The sequence below is a fragment of the Rhinopithecus roxellana genome, chromosome 20, assembly GCF_007565055.1.
Source record: "Rhinopithecus roxellana isolate Shanxi Qingling chromosome 20, ASM756505v1, whole genome shotgun sequence".
Classification (NCBI taxonomy): domain Eukaryota; kingdom Metazoa; phylum Chordata; class Mammalia; order Primates; family Cercopithecidae; genus Rhinopithecus; species Rhinopithecus roxellana.
In genome coordinates this window covers 25323248-25340289 of record NC_044568.1, presented here as the reverse complement: position 1 = coordinate 25340289, position 17042 = coordinate 25323248, and the positions used below count along the sequence as shown (strand labels likewise).

General features: G+C 49.5%; 3 protein-coding genes and 1 non-coding gene across 7 annotated transcripts in view; 3 read left to right on the top strand and 1 right to left on the bottom strand.

Moving 5' to 3' along the window:
* Positions 1 to 329, bottom strand: part of DUS2 (dihydrouridine synthase 2) — a 60089-nt gene extending 59760 nt beyond the window's left edge. The window contains exon 1 of one of the 4 annotated variants that reach the window (XM_030924631.1): positions 231 to 329. Coding sequence is in view for 1 of the 4 variants with exons in the window: in XM_030924630.1 (XP_030780490.1) it covers positions 174 to 209 (36 nt within the window). In the remaining 3 variants the exon portion in view is untranslated. Of the gene's footprint in view, positions 1 to 173 lie in introns of all 4 variants that reach the window. The other 3 variants (XM_030924632.1, XM_010355057.2, XM_030924630.1) reach the window with 3 other exon arrangements.
* Positions 237 to 2282, top strand: DDX28 (DEAD-box helicase 28). The gene has a single exon (XM_010355056.2). The coding sequence runs from the start codon at positions 380 to 382 to the stop codon at positions 2018 to 2020; it is 1641 nt and encodes a 546-aa protein (XP_010353358.2). The 5' UTR covers positions 237 to 379; the 3' UTR covers positions 2021 to 2282.
* Positions 2283 to 6239: 3957 nt separating this feature from the next.
* On the top strand, positions 6240 to 6345 carry LOC115895409. Its single transcript, XR_004055605.1, has one exon. It is a non-coding gene; the product is annotated as a U6 spliceosomal RNA (small nuclear RNA).
* A 1380-nt stretch (positions 6346 to 7725) lies between these two features.
* On the top strand, positions 7726 to 11158 carry DPEP2NB (DPEP2 neighbor). Its single transcript, XM_010355059.2, has 2 exons — positions 7726 to 8610; positions 10184 to 11158. The coding sequence occupies exons 1-2, from the start codon at positions 8544 to 8546 to the stop codon at positions 10483 to 10485; spliced, it is 369 nt and encodes a 122-aa protein (XP_010353361.1). The 5' UTR covers positions 7726 to 8543; the 3' UTR covers positions 10486 to 11158.
* The last annotated feature ends 5884 nt before the right edge of the window (positions 11159 to 17042 follow it).

Genomic DNA, 17042 nt, shown 5'->3' with positions numbered 1-17042 from the left:
CAACCTTGGAGACCAGCACGGGACAAGCTATCTCTGGGCAATAAGAACAACTAAAGAGAATCCCAGGAACCAGGTAAATAATCGCCAGAAGCCCTCCGCCCTCATGATCCATTGGGTCAAGGCCCCACTGCCGCCTCGTATCGCCAGCCTCCAGTCCTGCCTCCACGACGCACCCTTCCCCAAGGCTGGCCGGGTCTGGATGTCGCCATCCCCTATTCCGAGCTACAGACCTCGCAGCTGAACTCTTAAAGAGAACCTCCCTTCTTCCTCACGGTGCTCCAGCTTCGCACAATGTACTGAGCCTCGCCAGCCACCGTAGGCGAGGTCGCGGCGCGTCCGTGACGTCACTTGTGCGCGCTTCTGCCGCACTAAGGGAAACATGGCTCTATCGCGGCCAGTGAGGCTCTTTTCCCTCGTGGCTCGGTTGATCCTGGCGCCCCGACGAGGTCTCACGGTCCGCAGTCCCGACGAACCCCTGCCGGTGGTGCGCATTCCAGTGGCTCTACAGCGGCAGTTGGAACAACGGCAGAGCAGGCGGCTGAACCTCCCGAGGCCGGTGCTGGTTCGACCTGGACGGCTGCTGGTCTCGGCGCGGCGGCCGGAGTTCAACCAGCCGGCGCGCCTCACACTGGGCCGTTGGGAGAGCGCGCCGCTAGCCTCTCAAGGCTGGAAGAGTCGACGTGCGCGTCGGGACCACTTCTCCATCGAGCGCGCGCAACAGGAGGCGCCAGCTGTGCAAAAGCTCTCGTCCGAGGGCAACTTTGCTGACCTGGGCCTGGAGCCCCGTGTGCTGCACGCACTACAGGAGGTTGCGCCTGAAGTCGTTCAGCCCACAACCGTGCAGTCTAGCACCATCCCCCAACTACTTAGCGGCCGCCACGTCCTTTGCGCCGCAGAAACCGGCAGTGGCAAGACTCTCAGCTACCTCCTGCCGCTGTTTCAACGGCTCGTGGGCCAGCCAAGCCTGGACTCCCTTCGTATCCCCGCTCCCCGAGGCCTAGTCCTTGTTCCTTCCCGAGAACTGGCCCAACAGGTGCGGGCTGTGGCCCAACCCTTGGGCCGCTCCTTGGGCCTGCTGGTGCGGGACCTGGAGGGAGGCCACGGCATGCGCAGGATCAGGATGCAATTGTCCAGACAACCTTCAGCAGATGTGCTAGTGACCACTCCAGGGGCTCTGTGGAAGGCCCTGAAAAGTCGACTGATTAGTCTGGAGCAACTCTCGTTCTTGGTGTTGGATGAGGCTGACACACTGCTGGATGAAAGCTTCCTGGAACTGGTGGACTACATCTTAGAGAAGAGCCACATAGCAGACGGCCCAGCTGACTTGGAAGACCACTTCAATCCCAAAGCTCAGTTAGTGCTGGTAGGAGCCACATTTCCCGAAGGTGTAGGCCACTTGCTGAATAAAGTTGACAGCCCAGATGCTGTCACCACCATCACCAGCTCCAAGCTCCACTGTATCATGCCTCATGTGAAACAGACATTTCTGAGACTGAAGGGAGCAGATAAGGTAGCCGAGCTGGTGCACATTCTCAAGCATCATAACAGAGCAGAAAGGACTGGCCCCTCAGGAACTGTTCTGGTGTTCTGTAATAGCTCCAGCACTGTGAACTGGCTGGGATATATTCTGGATGACCACAAAATCCAACACCTAAGGTTGCAGGGGCAAATGCCAGCCTTAATGAGGGCAGGAATCTTCCAGTCCTTCCAGAAGAGCTCCCGAGACATACTTCTCTGCACAGACATAGCCTCTCGGGGCCTGGATAGCACTGGTGTGGAGCTGGTTGTCAATTATGATTTCCCCCCAACGCTGCAAGATTACATCCACAGAGCAGGGAGAGTGGGCCGTGTGGGGAGCGAGGTTCCAGGCACCGTCATCAGTTTTGTGACCCATCCCTGGGATGTGAGCCTGGTTCAGAAGATTGAGCTGGCGGCTCGCCGAAGGAGAAGTCTTCCAGGACTAGTATCCTCGGTGAAAGAGCCTTTGCCGCAGCAACCTGATTTTGACAAATCTGATTAAAATGTGATGCTAGAACAGGGATCTTTCCCAGTATCTTGGGTGGGTGACCACATTTGTGAGTGGGAGGCTCTGGGCTGCCGTCAGCTCCTTGAGGGTAGGATGAACTGCCATGTGACTTAGAAAGGTAAGATGCTAGCCAGCATTGGAGAAGAAGCTGCTGAGCATGGCTTTCTGTAGTCTTTCACAAGACACAAGTGGATTTTGACTTTGTATCATGTCATGATTTCTAACAATAAATGATATTTTTATGTGCCTCCCCTAAGAATATTTAGCACTGGGGCAGAATTCAGTAGTTTCTGAGGATTCATACCCCAGACTGCCACATCTAGGACAAAGGCTCTTTCAGTTGGTGTTTTAATTTATAAACATTGAGTTTTTATTTCCTGCCCCCAAAAAGGTATCCATTCAGCCCCCAGGGAAAGGAAAGGAAATGTGACCAGCAGTAGACAGAGTTCTTCACTAACAGCGCCCAAGACGAATGGGCATCTTGGCGAAATCTCTCTGGAAGGTACCGGCAGGAAAGTAAAGGGTAGACTAACACAGAAGTTTTGCTTGTACTTCTATCCCAACTCGGTGGCCAAGAAAGAGGAGAGATGATTAAACTGTTTTACAAAACTGGCAAGATAACCATATAGCATTTTTTAAATATATATATATATACAAAAAAATTACAAAAATTAACCCGGTGTGGTGGCACGTGCCTGTAGTCCCAGCTACTCGAGAGGCTGAGGCAGGAGAATCACTTGAACCTGGGAGGCGGAGGGTGCAGTGAGCCAAGATCATACCACTACACTCCAGCCTGGGGGACAGAGCAAGACTCCATCTCAAAAGAAAAAAGCCAGGTGTGGTGGCTCACACCTGTAATCCCAGCACTTTGGGAGGCTGAGGCGGGAGGATCACCTAAGATCAGGAGTTTAAGACCAGCCTGGCAAACATGGCAAAACCCCATCTCTACTAAAAATACAAAAAAAATTAGCTGAATGTGGTGGTACACACCTGAAATCCCAACTACTTGGGGGACTGAGGCGCAAGAATGGCTTGAACCCGGGAGGCGGAGGTTTCGGTAAGCCAAGATTGCACCTCTACACTCCAGCCTAGGTGACAGAGCCAATACCCTGTCTCAAAAAAAAAAAAAAAAAAAAAAAAAAAAAAACAGAATCCTGAGCCCCACTCCAGATGGGATTAAGCTCTCTAAAGTTTGACCCGAGAATACTGTCTTTGTAAACTCCCCTGGGTGATACTCCGGCCCTCCTAAATCGATGAACCATTTGTCTATGCTGTACTGCCTTTCCCAGAGTCCCAGCAAATTCCTGTAAGGCTGTGTACCCCCACAAGACCAGAGGGATGCTTCCGGACAAGTACTCTCTCCAGAGTGTTGGAGAATCTGAGTGATGTCTTGCTAGCCCTCCCGCCGGAACAAACTTCCCAGGAACCATACCCTTGATATTTTACCTCCTACCACTCCCTGCAGGCCGTCTGCTGTAATTAGCAGCACACTAAAGCAACATATGAGAGAAGGTGCTGTGATTCTCAACCAGGGTGACCCAGTCTCTAAAGATCAGGCCGTCTCTACCTCCTGGGCATATCCCCTGTGCAATAACCCCACTAAATAAATATCCCATGTTTGTTTTTTCAAGGCCAGTAACAGGGAGACCTCTCCTAAAGGTCATCTCTTTGGTAGGAAGTTCTTGGCCACACTGAACCAAAGGCTGCTCCTAGTATGGTCCTAATCAGGCTAAGGGCAGAGTTGCCCGTTTCTTTGAGTAGGACCAAATCACCTTTTTTATATGTAAAAAAAAAAAATAGACACAAGGTCTAGCTATGTTACCCAGGCTGGTCTCAAACTCCTGGGCTCAAGAGATACTCCTGCCTCCACTTTCCAAAGTGCTAGGATGACAGGCGTGAGTCACCATGCCTGGCCCAAATGACCTTTTGGTACCTCTTTACAGTGCTGACCTGGGCTGCTGCTGGGGGCTAAACCTCATCCTTTCATAGTGATGAGACTGTCATTGTTTGCCTATTTAAAGAGAGGGCAGTGTAATGATAAGGTTATGATTTTGTACTGTTACTTTTTTTTTTTTTTTTGAGACAGAGTCTTACTCTGTCACCCAGGCTGGAGTACAGTGGCACAATCTCGGCTCATTGCAACCACCACCTCCCAGGTTCAAGCAATTCTTGGGCCTCAGCCTCCTGAGTAGCTGGGATTACAGGTGCACATCAACATGCGCAGCTAGTTTTTATATTTTTAGTAGAGACAGGGTTTTGCCATGTTAGCCAGGCTGGCTGTGAACTCCTGGCCTCAAGTGACCCACCTGCCTCAGCCTCCCAAAGTGCTGGGATTACAGGCGTGAGCCAAGGCGCCTCACCAGTCATTTGGGATTCTTATCTTGTCATGAATTTGTTTGAATTTTATGTTAAAATAGGTTCACCTGTAGACGTGGCATTTCATCTCTATAATCCCAGCACTTTGGGAGGCCAAGGCAGGAGGAGCACTTGAGGCCAGGAGTTCCAGGTTACAGTGAGCTCTGATGGTGCCACTGTACTCTAGCCTGGATGACAAAGTGAGACCCTGTTTCTGAAAAAAGAATAAATTTTTTTTTTTTTTTTGAGACGGAGTCTCGCTCTGTCACCCAAACTGCAGTGCAGTGGCCGGATCTCAGCTCACGGCAAGCTCCACCTTTAAGGTTCACGCCATTCTCCTGCTTCAGCCTCGCGAGTAGCTGGTACTATAGGCGCCCGCCACCTCGCCCGGCTAGTTTTTTGTATTTTTTAGTAGAGACGGGGTTTCACCGGGTTAGCCAGGAGGGTCTCGATCTCCTGACCTTGTAATCCGCCCGTCTCGGCCTCCCAAAGTGCTGGGATTACAGGCTTGAGCCACCGCGCCTGGCCAAAAAGAATAAATTTTTTAAATAGAACCATCATGTGCACTTCATACAGTCATTTGGGAGCCTCATTTTGCCTTAGAGCACAGTTAACATACCTCCCAGTGTACATCACCTTTTTTTTTTTTTTTTTTTTTTGAGATGGAGTCTTGCTCTGTCGCCCAGGCTGGAGTGCAGTGGCGCAATCTTGGCTCACTGCAAGCTCTGACTCCCGAGTTCATGCCATTCTCCTGCCTCAGCCTCCTGAGTAGCTGGGACTACAGGCGCCCGCCACCACTCCCGGCTAATTTTTTGTATTTTAAGTAGAGACGGGGTTTCACCATGTTAGTCAGGATGATCTCGATCTCCTGACCTCGTGATCCGCCCACCTCGGCCTCCCAAAGTGCTGGGATTACAGGCATGAGCCACCGCACCCGGCCACACCACCTTTAAATGTAATGAGCTTGTCCTCACATTCTTAATAGCTACAAATCTGGAGCCCCAAACGAAGCCCTGCTGACAGAATGCCTCTCTGCTACCTGTATGACCTTGGATAGATCCCTAACCTCTTGGCTTTCTTGAGTCTTAGGTGGTAAAAATGTGAGGGTGCTATGAATTTACATTTGGGGCAGAACAAAGTCAAGAAGAGCCTGTATGTTTTCAGTCTTCTTAATTGGAATGTATTCCCTCTCCTATTGAAACCGCCATTGCAAAATTACAACCGAGACAGTGAAAGAGAGTTGATCTAACCCCCATCTTGCTTGTAACCTCCAAGCTGTCCTTGTTCATTCCTGACCATAGGCTGAACTAACTTTGGGAGGAACTTAGTTTATAATTTATAGTTTAAAACAAAGAAGATAACAGCCCTTTCCCAAAAGAAACCCCCTTTTTGCCTGGGGACTAGACTGCCTTTGTAGGACTAACACAGCCAAAAGATTAGAAATTATGGTTTAGGAGTCATGCAGCTAGAAGCTACAGGGTTCTTTTTCCTTTTTTTCTTTTTTTGAGATGGAGTCTCACTCTTGTTGCCCATGCTGGAGTGCAAAGGTGCTATCTCGACTCACTGCAACCTCCGCCTCCCGGGTTCAAGCAATTCTCCTGCCTCAGCCTCCTGAGTAACTTGGATTACAAGCGTCCACCACCACACCCGGCTAATTTTTTGTATTTTTAGTAGAGATGGGTTTCACCATGTTGGCCAGGCTGCTCTTGAACTCTTGACCTCAGGTGATCCACCCACTTCGGCCTCCCAAAGTGCTGGGATTACAGGCGTGAGCCACTGCACCCAGCCGAGGCTACAAGATTCTGACCATTCCCCAAATTGTTCTTGGGGATAACATCACTATATAAAACCTAAGATCATGCTCACTTCAGCAATACATATAATAAAATTGGAACTATAGAGAAGATTAGCACGGCCCCTTGTGCAAGGATGACATGCAAATCCATGAAGCGTTCCATATTTGTTAATGTTTTAATTTTTTAAAATTATATACATAGGCCAGGTGTGGTGTCTCACGCTTGTAATCTCGGAACTTTGGGAGGCCAAAGCAGGTGGATCACTTGAGGTCAGGAGTTGAAGATCAGCCTGACCAACATGGTGAAACCTCATCTCTACTAAAAATACAAACATTAGCCAGTGTGGTAGAGGGTGCCTGTAATCCCAGCTACTCAGGAGGCTGAGGCAGGAGAATCACTTGAACCTGGGAGGTGGAGGTTGCAGTGAGCCGAGATCGTGCCACTGCACTCCAGACTGGGCAACAAAGTTAGACTGCGTCTCAAAAAAAAAAAGAAAAAAATATATATATATGTGTGTGTGTGTGTGTGTATACATATATACATACATACGTGTCATATATGTTATATATTATATATACAACATAATATCAGTGCTTGAGATATTCTGCAGAGCCTACGCTTGATTGGCTGGGCACAGTGGCTCACACCTGTAATCCCAGCACTTTGGAAGGCCAAGGCAGGTGGATCCCTTGAGGGGGGATTTTGAGAGCAGCCTGGCCAACGTGACAGAACCCCATCTCTACTAAAGTTACAAAAATTAGCTGGGTGTGGTGGCCTGTAGTCCCAGCTTCTCAGGATGCTGAAACACGAGAATCCCTTGGGGAGCTTGCAGTGAGTCAAGATCATTGCACCACTGCACTCCAGCCTGGGCAACAGAGTGAGACTCTGTCTCAAAAAATATAAATAAATAAAATAAAAAAGACCTTGCACTTCATGGATCAGCTGACACACCACCCTGGTCAATCTTGTGGCTCCCCAGCCCAGGAACTGACTCAGGGCAAGAGAATACCTTCGACTACCTATGATTTTTTTTTTTTCTCTTTAAGACGGAGTCTCACTCTGTCACGTAGGCTGGAGTGCAGTGGCACAATTTTGGCTCACTGCAGTCTCTGCTTCCTGGGCTTCAGTGATTTTAGTGCTTCAGCCTCCCAAGTAGCTAGCTGGGATTACAGATGTGCACCACCACGCCCGGCTAACTTTTGTTTTTGTTGTTGTTGTTGTTGTTGTTTTTGAGACAGAGTCTCATCTTACTCTGTCACAAGGCTGGAATGCAATGGCTGGATCTCAGCTCACTGCAACCTCCACCTCCTGGGTTCAGGATTCTCCTGCCTCAGCCTCCCAAGTAGCTGGGACTACAGGCGCATGCTACCACACCCAGCTAATTTTTGTATTTTTAGTAGAGACGGGGTTTCACCATATTGGCCAGGATGGTCTCAATCTCTTGACCTCGTGATCCGCCCACCTTGGCCTCCAAAAGTGCTGGGATTACAGGCATGAGCCACCGCATCCAGCCTAATTTTTGTTTTTTCAGTACAGATAGGATTTCACCATGTTGGCCAGGCTGGTCAGCCTCCCAGAGTGCTGGGATTACAAGCATGAGCTGCTACGCCCAAGTCAGCTCCCTGTGATTTCATCTCTGACCCAGCCAATCAGCTTTCCTGACTCACTGCCCACCACCCACCAAATTATCTTTAAAAACTCTGATCCCTGAATGTTTAGGGAGACTGATTTGAGAAATAATAAAACTCAGTCTCCTGCACAGCTAGCTCTGTGTGAATTACTCTTTCTCTATTGCAATTTCCCTGTCTTGATAAATCAGCTTTGTCTAGGCAGTGGCAAAGGGAACCCGTAGGACAGTTAACACTTTGCGTGTGTCCAGATCTCACTTGTCCTTCAAGTCCAGCTGGAAGGAGCCTTCCATGATCCCTTTGTCCATCCCAATCTCTGCCTCTCCTGCTGTTGATTGTTTAGCACCAGTGCGTGGCTACCTATCTATCTCTTAGCTTAATCTTGCCTCTCCAGTTCATCTCAGAATTTAGATTTCTCTTGCCCTCCTGTGGTCACTGGGACTTGCACCAGTCAACAGATGTGCCCCACAGAGTAGCTACTAGGCATTTGTAGGGAGGGCTGGATGGGAGGGCCCAGGCAGGATTCCTCTCTATCTCTGCCCTGCTCTCCTCCACAAAACCCTGAAGGCCCAAAGCCTGTCCCTTAGGTCACAGATTCCTTATGTGACTTCACTGGGTAGTGATGACCTCACAAGCTTTCACAGTTTCCATGGCAGCGTGACTACACACCTGTGTCCTAGGGAAACCTCCCTACCATTTCTCTGTGAGATACCAATCTGTTTGGATGGCTGAGAGACAATGTCTGACCGGATCCTCTATATTCTCTCTAACATGTCCTCTGTCCCCTGGGAGGGCAGCGCAGCAGGTAGGCATACAGGGGGCATCTATACAGAAGGCGTTGCTGTACCCACAGCTTCACCTGGCTGACATGTTCCTTTTGGGCTGGCCCACCACACCTCAGAGCTTTCCTAGCCATAAGTAATATCGAGGGCGTGGCCACTCAGCGACCCACAGTCTTCCTGCTCACTGCTAAGGGCAAGTGAAATGTCATCTGAGCAGGTGTTCAGACAGGTTCTCATCCTTTTTTTTTTTTTTTTTTTTGAGACGGGGTCTTGCTATGTTGCTGGGACTGGTGTGATTTTTTTGTTTTGGTTTGTTTTGGTTTGGTTTGAGACAGGGTCTCTGTCGTCCAGGTTGGAGTACACTGGCATAATCACAGCTCACTGAAACCTCAACTTCCTGGGCTCAGGGGATTCTCCCAACTCAGTCTCCCTAGTAGCTGGGACTACAGGCATGCGCCACCACACCCAGCTATTTTTTTCTATTTTTAGTAGTGACAGGGTTTCGCCATGTTGCCTAGGCTCGTCTTGAACTCCTGAGCTCAAGCGATCTGCCCACTTCAGCCTCCCAAAATGCTAGGATTACAGGCCTGAGGCACTGTGCCTGGCCCACCAATTAGTATTAGATATTTTTATTTTACTCTTGCTCTGTCACCCAGGCTGGAGTGCAGTGACACGATATTAGATCCTTTTTTTTTTTTCTTTTTTGCGATGGAGTCTCACTCTGTCGCCCAGGCTGGAGTGCGGTGGCCAGATCTCAGCTCACTGCAAGCTCTGCCTCCTGGGTTCACGCCATTCTCCTGCCTCAGCCTCCCGAGTAGCTGGGACTACAGGTGCCCGCCACCTTGCCCAGCTAGTTTTTTTGTATTTTTTAGTAGAGACGGGGTTTCACCGTGTTAGCCAGGATGGTCTTGATCTCCTGACCTCGTGATCCGCCTGTCTCGGCCTCCCAAAGTGCTGGGATTACAGGCTTGAGCCACCGTGCCCGGCCTTTTTTTTTTTTTTTTTTTTTTTTGAGACAATGTCTTGCTCTGTCACCCAGGCTGGGGAGTGCAGTGGTGCGATCTTGGTTCACTGCAACCTCCACATCCCAGGTTCAAGCGATTATCTTGCCTCAGCCTCCCAAGTAGCTGGGACTACAGGTGCCCGCCACCACGCCTAACTAATTTTTTGTATGTTTAGTAGAGATGGGGTTTCACCATGTTGGCCAGGCTGGTGCTCCTGGACTCAAGTGATCCTCCCTCCTCAGCTTCTCAAAGTGCTGAGATTACAAGCGTGAACCACCACACCCGGCCAACAGTAGGTCATTTTTTGCAAAACTTGAAAATAATTTCCATTAAAGCCTGAGATGTGACAGACCTTAAGAAATGTATTCTTTGGAAGGGATGAGGAGGATCTCCTGGTCTCCTGCTGCTGCCACAGGCTCCACATAACTGCTTTCACAGCCAGCCTCTTGTCTTAGGGGACACACAGAGGTGACAGGCCAAGGCTGTGTCTGGGATGCGAAGAAGATGAAAGGACTTCTTAGGAAGAGACATGAGAGACGGAAGGCAGCACAGTATATAAGGTAAAAATGACTAATTCTGGTTTTCTTTCCAGCTGCAGTGCCTGCCACTTCTCCCACACCTGGGCACTACCATGTTCTCTACCGAGGGTGTGGAGAAACTCAGGTAGGCTGGCATGGGGAGACGTACTGCCTGGTTGGTGGCTACCGGGCCTATGGGGATACCCCTTTGGCCACCTCGACAAAGGCTGAAGCAGAGAAGCCGGCCCCCAGCCGTGCTCCCAAGAGACGTCAAGCTACAACAGAGTCAGATAAAGACCTTGGTTGCTCTAGCCCCAAAATTCGGCGCTTGGAGTATAGTGGCAGGAGACTGACCCCACAGAATCTTGCTGGATGAGCCATTTGGGAGAAAGGACAAATGTTTAGCTGTCTGAGACAGCTAATGCCTCTTCTGCAGTGACCTCCTCTGCCCACCACTGCAGATAGAGCCTGAGTCATTCTACCCAAGCCTTCCTCATCCAGAAGCCCCCTTCCATGCTAACTACCCATGGGCAAGGAGCCTCAGAAACTGTGGTTTAAAATGAGAGGTTGCTTTGAACATCCCAACGCTGAAGCTGGCCTGGAAGAAAACCTGATGTTCCTCTATTCATCTCTCCAGAGTCCCTTTTTGGGCAGAAGAAAGAAAAATCTGTACTCTGCTAGCCAAGGAGTCAACTGCAGAAAGAGGGTGCAGCATAGCCTAGCAGGGGCCTGGTCTACCAGATGGGCTTTTGCTTTGAGTCACTGCCAGCAACTACCAGCACAAACCAGGAGGGCCAGGACTTGCTGAAACTGGAAGAAGCAGCCCATGGCTAGTCACAGCAGGAGAAAGGCTCCTGCTGGGCATCTCAGGAGGTAGAAGAAAGACCTAGGGAGACCTGCCACCTACATCAAGAGCAATATGGAGGAAGTTGAGTAACATCCCCCCTGAAGCTCATGTGTTCCTTTATTTCCTGCCCATTATGGCCCCAGTGAGGTCCCTACTGCTCAATTTTTTAAAAAATGATTTAAAAAATTATTTTTCCATAACAGTGTTTGACTTGATCTTTCTTTCTTTCTTCTTCTTTTTTTTTTTTTTTTTTTGATGGAGTCTCGTTCTGTAGCCCGGGCTGGAGTGCAGTGGCACTATCTCGTCTCACTGCAAGCTCCGCCTCCCGGGTTCACACCATTCTCTTGCCTCAGCCTCCCGAGTAGCTGGGACTATAAGCGCCCACCACCATGCCCAGCTAATTTTTGTATTTTTAGTAGAGATGGGGTTTCACCATGTTGACCAGGATGGTCTTGATCTCCAGACCTCATGATCTGCCTGCCTTGGCCTCCCAAAGTGCTGGGATTACAGGCATGAGCCACCGCGCCTGGCCTCTTTCTTTTTTCTTCTTCTTCTCCTTCTCCTTCTTCTTCTTCTCTCTCTCTGTCTCTCTCTCTTTCTTAGATGGGATCTCGGCCAGGCACGGTGGCTCACTCCTGTAATCCCTGCACTTTGGGAGGCTGAGGCAGTGGATCACCTGAGGTCAGGAGTTCAAGACCAACCTGGCCAACACAATGAAACCCTGTCTCTTACTAAAAATACAAAAAATTGGCCAGGCACAGTGGCTCACGCCTGTAATCCCAGCACTTTGGGAGGCCGAGGCGGGCAGATCATGAGGTCAGGAGATTGAGACCGTCCTGACTAACACAGTGAAACCCCGTCTCTACTAAAAATACAAAAAATTAGCCAGGCATGTTGGTGGGCGCCTGTAGTCCCAGCTACTCAGGAGGCTGAGGCAGGAGAATGGCATGAACCTGGGAGGCGGAGCTTGCAGTGAGCCAAGACAGCACCACTGCACTCCAGCCTGGGCGACAGAGTGAGACTCTGTCTCAAAAAAAAAAAAAAAAAAAAAAAAATTACGGAGCATGGTGGTGGGCCCTTGTAATCCCAGCTACTCAGGAACCTGAGGCAGGAGAATCGCTTGAACCTGGGAGGCGAAGGTTGCAGTAAGCCGAGATTACGCCACCGCACTCCAGCCTGGGCGACAGAGTGAGACTCCGTCTTATTAAAAAAAAAAAAAAACGCCGGGCGCGGTGGCTCAAGCCTGTAATCCCAGCACTTTGGGAGGCCGAGACGGGTGGATCACGAGGTCAGGAGATCGAGACCATCCTGGCTAACACGGTGAAACCCCGTCTCCACTAAAAAATACAAAAAAAAAAACTAGCCGGGCAAGGTGGCGGGCGCCTATAGTCCCAGCTACACGGGAGGCTGAGGCAGGAGAATGGCGCAAACCTGGGAGGCGGAGCTTGCAGTGAGCTGAGATCCGGCCACTGCACCCCAGCCTGGGCAACAGAGCTAGACTCCATCTCAAAAAAAAAAAAAAGATGGGGTCTTGCCATGTTGTCCAGGCTGGTGTTGAACTTCTGGGCTCAAATGACACATCTGCCTCAGCCTCCCAAATAAATAAAAATGTAAAAAAAGAAACACAGAACCTGGACGGCCACAGTGGCTCACACCTGTAATCCCAATACTTTGGGAGGCCGAGGGAGGAGAATTGCTTGAAGGCAGGAGTTCAAGATGAGCTTGGGCAACTAGTGAGATCCTGTCTCTACAAAAGTAAAAATAGGTATGGTGGTGTGCACCTGTAGTCCTAGCCACTTGGGGGGGATGAGGCATGAGGATCGCTTAAAGCCAGGAGTTGAAGGCTGCAGTAAGCTATGATCACACCACTGCATTTCAGCAGTCTGGGTGACTGGGTGGCACAACGAGACCTTGTCTCAAAAAAGAAAAAAATAAAAAAAGAAAAGCCAAAAAAATATAGAGCCCAGTCAGTCTTTCCGTGTCTCTGTGTGTGTGTGTGTGTGTGTGTTTGAGTGTTAAAAGAAAGAGGAAATGACTAAGAAGATGCTGTTCAATCTATCAATCCACCCGTCCATCCATTCGTTTATTCAACAAGTATTTATTGGGCACTTTTTTTTTTTTTTTGTAGAGACGGAGTTTTCTCTCCTGTTGCCCAGGCTGGAGAGCAGTGGTGCGATCTTGGCTCACCGCAACCTCTGCCTTCCGAGTTCAAGCGATTCTCCTGCCTCAGCCTCCTGAGTAGCAGGGACTACAGAGGCATGCCACTAAGCCCAGCTAATTTTTGTATTTTTAGTAGAGATGGGGTTTCACCATATCGGTCAAGCTGGTCTCAAACTCCTAACCTCAGGCGATCCATCCTCCTCGGCCTCAGCCTCCCAAAGTGCTGGGATTACAGACATGACCACCACACCCAGCCTATTGAGCACCTCTTACATACCAGCCACTGTGCTGGTTGCTTGAGATATACTGGTGAATGAGAAACCCCTCCCCTCAAGGCACCCACAAACAATATAATTTGTTTATAGAGACAAACAAACAATATAATGCTTTGTTGTTGTTGTTGTTGTTTGAGATGGAGTCTCACTCTGTCGCCCAGGGTGGAGTGGCGCCATCTCGGCTCACTGCAAGCTCCGCCTCCCAGGTTCACACCATTCTCCCGCCTCAGCCTCCCCAAACAATATAATTTTAGATAACTGTAACTGCTATAAAGAAAAATGAAACTGGATAAGCGAATACAGTGATGAGGTGTGCTGTGTTACACAAGGTGGTCAGGGAAGGCTTCTCTGAGATGATGACACTGTGGCTGAGATGTGAGGGAGTCATGTGAGGAGTCGAAGGGAGAGCATTACTGGAGGAAATTTCAAGTATAATGGTAAGAATGAGACTGATTGACCAGGTGCAATAGCTCAAGCCTGTAATCCCAGCACTTTGGGAGGCCGAGGTGGGCAGATGATGAGGTCAGGAGACCGAGACCATCCTGGCTAACATGGTGAAACTCCATCTCTACTAAAAATACAAAAAATTAGCCGGGTGTGGTGGCGGGCACCTGTAGTCCCAGCTGAGGACTGGGACTGAGGCAGGAGGGAGGCTGAGGCAGGAGAATGGCGTGAACCCGGGAGGCGGAGCTTGCAGCGAGCCAAGATCGCGCCACTGCACTCCAGCCTGGGCAACAGAGCGAGACTCTGTCTCAAAAAAAAAAAAAAAAAAAGAATGAGACTAATCGGTTTTTGTTGTTGTTGTTGTTTTGTTTTTGTTTTTGTTTTGAGGTGGGGTCTCACTCTGTCTCCCAGGATGGAGTACAATGGTGCAATCTTGGCTCGCTGCAACCTCTGCCTCTATGGTTCAAGTGATTCACCTGCTTCAGCCTCCCGAGTAGCTGGGACTAGAGGCACATGCCACCACACTTGGCTAATTTTTGTGTTTTTAGTAAAGATGGGGTTTCACTATGTTGGTCAGGCTGATCTTAAACTCCAGACCTCAGCTGATCTGCCCACCTTGGCCTCCCAGGGTGCTAGGATTACAGGTGCGAGCCAACACACCCAGCCTACAAGACTGACCAATTTGAGGGCCAGCAGAAAGGCCAGTGTGGCCAGGGAGGAAAGATAGAGGAGACTTAAAGATCTGGTTGCTGGGAGGCCAAGAGGGAGGGTCGCTTGAGCCCAGGAGTTTGAGACCAGCCTGGCAACACAGGGAGGTACCCTTTCTACAAAAAATCAAAAAATCAGCTGGGTGTGGTGGTGCATGCTTGTGGTCCCCAGCTACTCAGGAGGCTGAGGTAGGAGGACTTCTTGAGCCTAGGAGGTATAGTCTGCAATGAGCCATGATCCTGCCACTGCACTTCAGCCTGGGCAACAGAGTGAGACTTTGGGAGGCCAAGGAGGGTGGATCACCTGAGGTCAGGCGTTTGAGACCATCCTGGCCAACATGGTGAAACCCCATCTCTATTAAAAAATACAGAAATTAGTCAGGTGTGTTGGCAGGTGCCTTAATCCCAGCTACTTGGGAGGCAGAGGCAGGAGAATCACTTGAATCCAGGAGGCGAAGGTTGCAGTGAGCTGAGATCGAGCCATTGCACTCAAGCCTGAGGGACAACAGCGAGACTTCTCTCAAAAAAAATAAAAAAAAAAAAAAAAAAAAAAAAAAAACCGGTGGTTGGAGAAGGAAGGAAGGAAGCAAGCAAGCATGGGCCAGACCATAGCGGGCCTTGCCAGCCATGGTAAGGAGAGTGGATCTTGTTTTAAATATAATGGGAAGTCATGGAGGAATCTGAATAAGGTAGGGAAGTAATCTGATGTAGATGCTAAAAAGATCCCTCTGACTGCTGTGTGCCATGGTAGTGAGGTGCTGGCTGTTACCAGGGAGACTGTCTCTCTCTGCATTTGGGACAGCTGGTGCTGGGGATTGGGGGTGGAGGAGCTATCAGCAGAGAAGAAACACCATGACGTTTGTCCCAAGTCCACGTGTATCAGCGGCCCAGAAAAAGGTGGCACTGTCAGCAACTTACTTGTCGTTAGGGGTCCCAGCAGCAAGACTGTTGCTCCTCCCCCCAACATGCATACCGTGGAGGCCAGGAAAGGTCCTCATAGGTTTCCCTAACTTGGGTTAGAGGAAGGAGACATAGGCCCTGGGCTCCCAGAAAGTCCCCCGTGACAGTCTCCATTAACCCCCCAGAGTCTCTCATCTGTGGTGCGACTGAAGCAGATTTGTGGTTCCTGGATGGACTGGATAGGTTGGCAGTTCCTGAACCTGAAACAAATAGACTCATCTGGGGCTCTTAAAAAAGAGTGATCCCGGCCAGGTGTGGTGGCTCACACCTGTAATCTCAAAAAAAAAAAAAAAAAGGTGGCTGGGTGTGGGGGCTCATGCCTGTAATCCCAGCACTTTCAGAGGCCAAAGTGGGAGGATTGCTTGAGCCCAGGAGTTTGAGACCAGCCTGGGGAACAAAACAAGACCCTGTCTCTACAAATTTTAAAAGAAAAGTACTGTTAACTTTTATAAGGGCCATAATGGTATGGTAATTGCCTTTTATTTATTTATTTTATTTTTCAGAAACAGGGTTTTATTATGTTGCCCAGGCTGGCCTCAAACTCCTGGGCTCAAGCAATCCTCCTGTTTCAGCCTCCCCAGTAGCTACGACTACAGGAATGGCCCAGTGCATCTGGCTTGTAGTTGTCTTTAAAAAGGAGCCATTACCATTTATTTATTTATTTAGAGACAGAGTCTTTCTCTGTCCCCCAGGCTGGGTGCAGTGGCACAATCTCAGCTCACTGCAATCTCTGCCTCCTGGGTTCAAGCAGTTCTCCTGTCTCAGACTGCCGAGTAGCTGGGATTATAGGCACCCTCCACAACACCCAGCCAATTTTTGTATTTTTAGCAGAGATGGGGTTCGCCATGTTAGTCAGGCTGGTCTCCAACTCCTGACCTCAGGTGATCCACCTCAGCCTTCCAAAGTGCTGTGATTTCAGGCATGAGCCACGCGCCCAGCCTAAAAAGAGCCTTTACCTTTTAGAGAGGCATACTTAAAAATGGATGAAATAGGTGTCTATGATTTGCTTTAAAATAATCTGTAGAAAGGGGTGAGTGAGAGCATAAATGAAATAAGATGGACCATCATTTGATAATCATTGAAACTGGGTGATGGCTACATGGGAGTTAATACACTTTTCTCCCTCCTTTCTCATGTATTTGCAATTTTCCCTATGAAAAGTGTTTTGGTCTGGTCACAGTGGCTCATGCTTATAATCCCAACACTGTGGGAGGCTAAGGTGGGAGGATCGCTTGAGACCCGGAGTTTGAGACCAGCCTGGGCAACATGGTGAAATCTCGTCTTTATCAAAAAAAAAAAAAAATTAGCTGGGTGTGGTGGCCCCACCCTGTAGTCCCTGCTACTCAGGAAGCTGAGGTGGGAGGATCACCTGAGCCCCGAAGTTTGAGGCTGCAGTGAGCCACGATGGCACCACTGCACTCCAGCCTGGGCCACAGAGTGAGATACAGTTTCCAAAAAAAAAAAACTTTTGCGTTGTTGTTTTTAACTAAGCTTCTCAGATTCACCCAGATTCGGAGTCAGTGAGATCTCACGTGGTCAG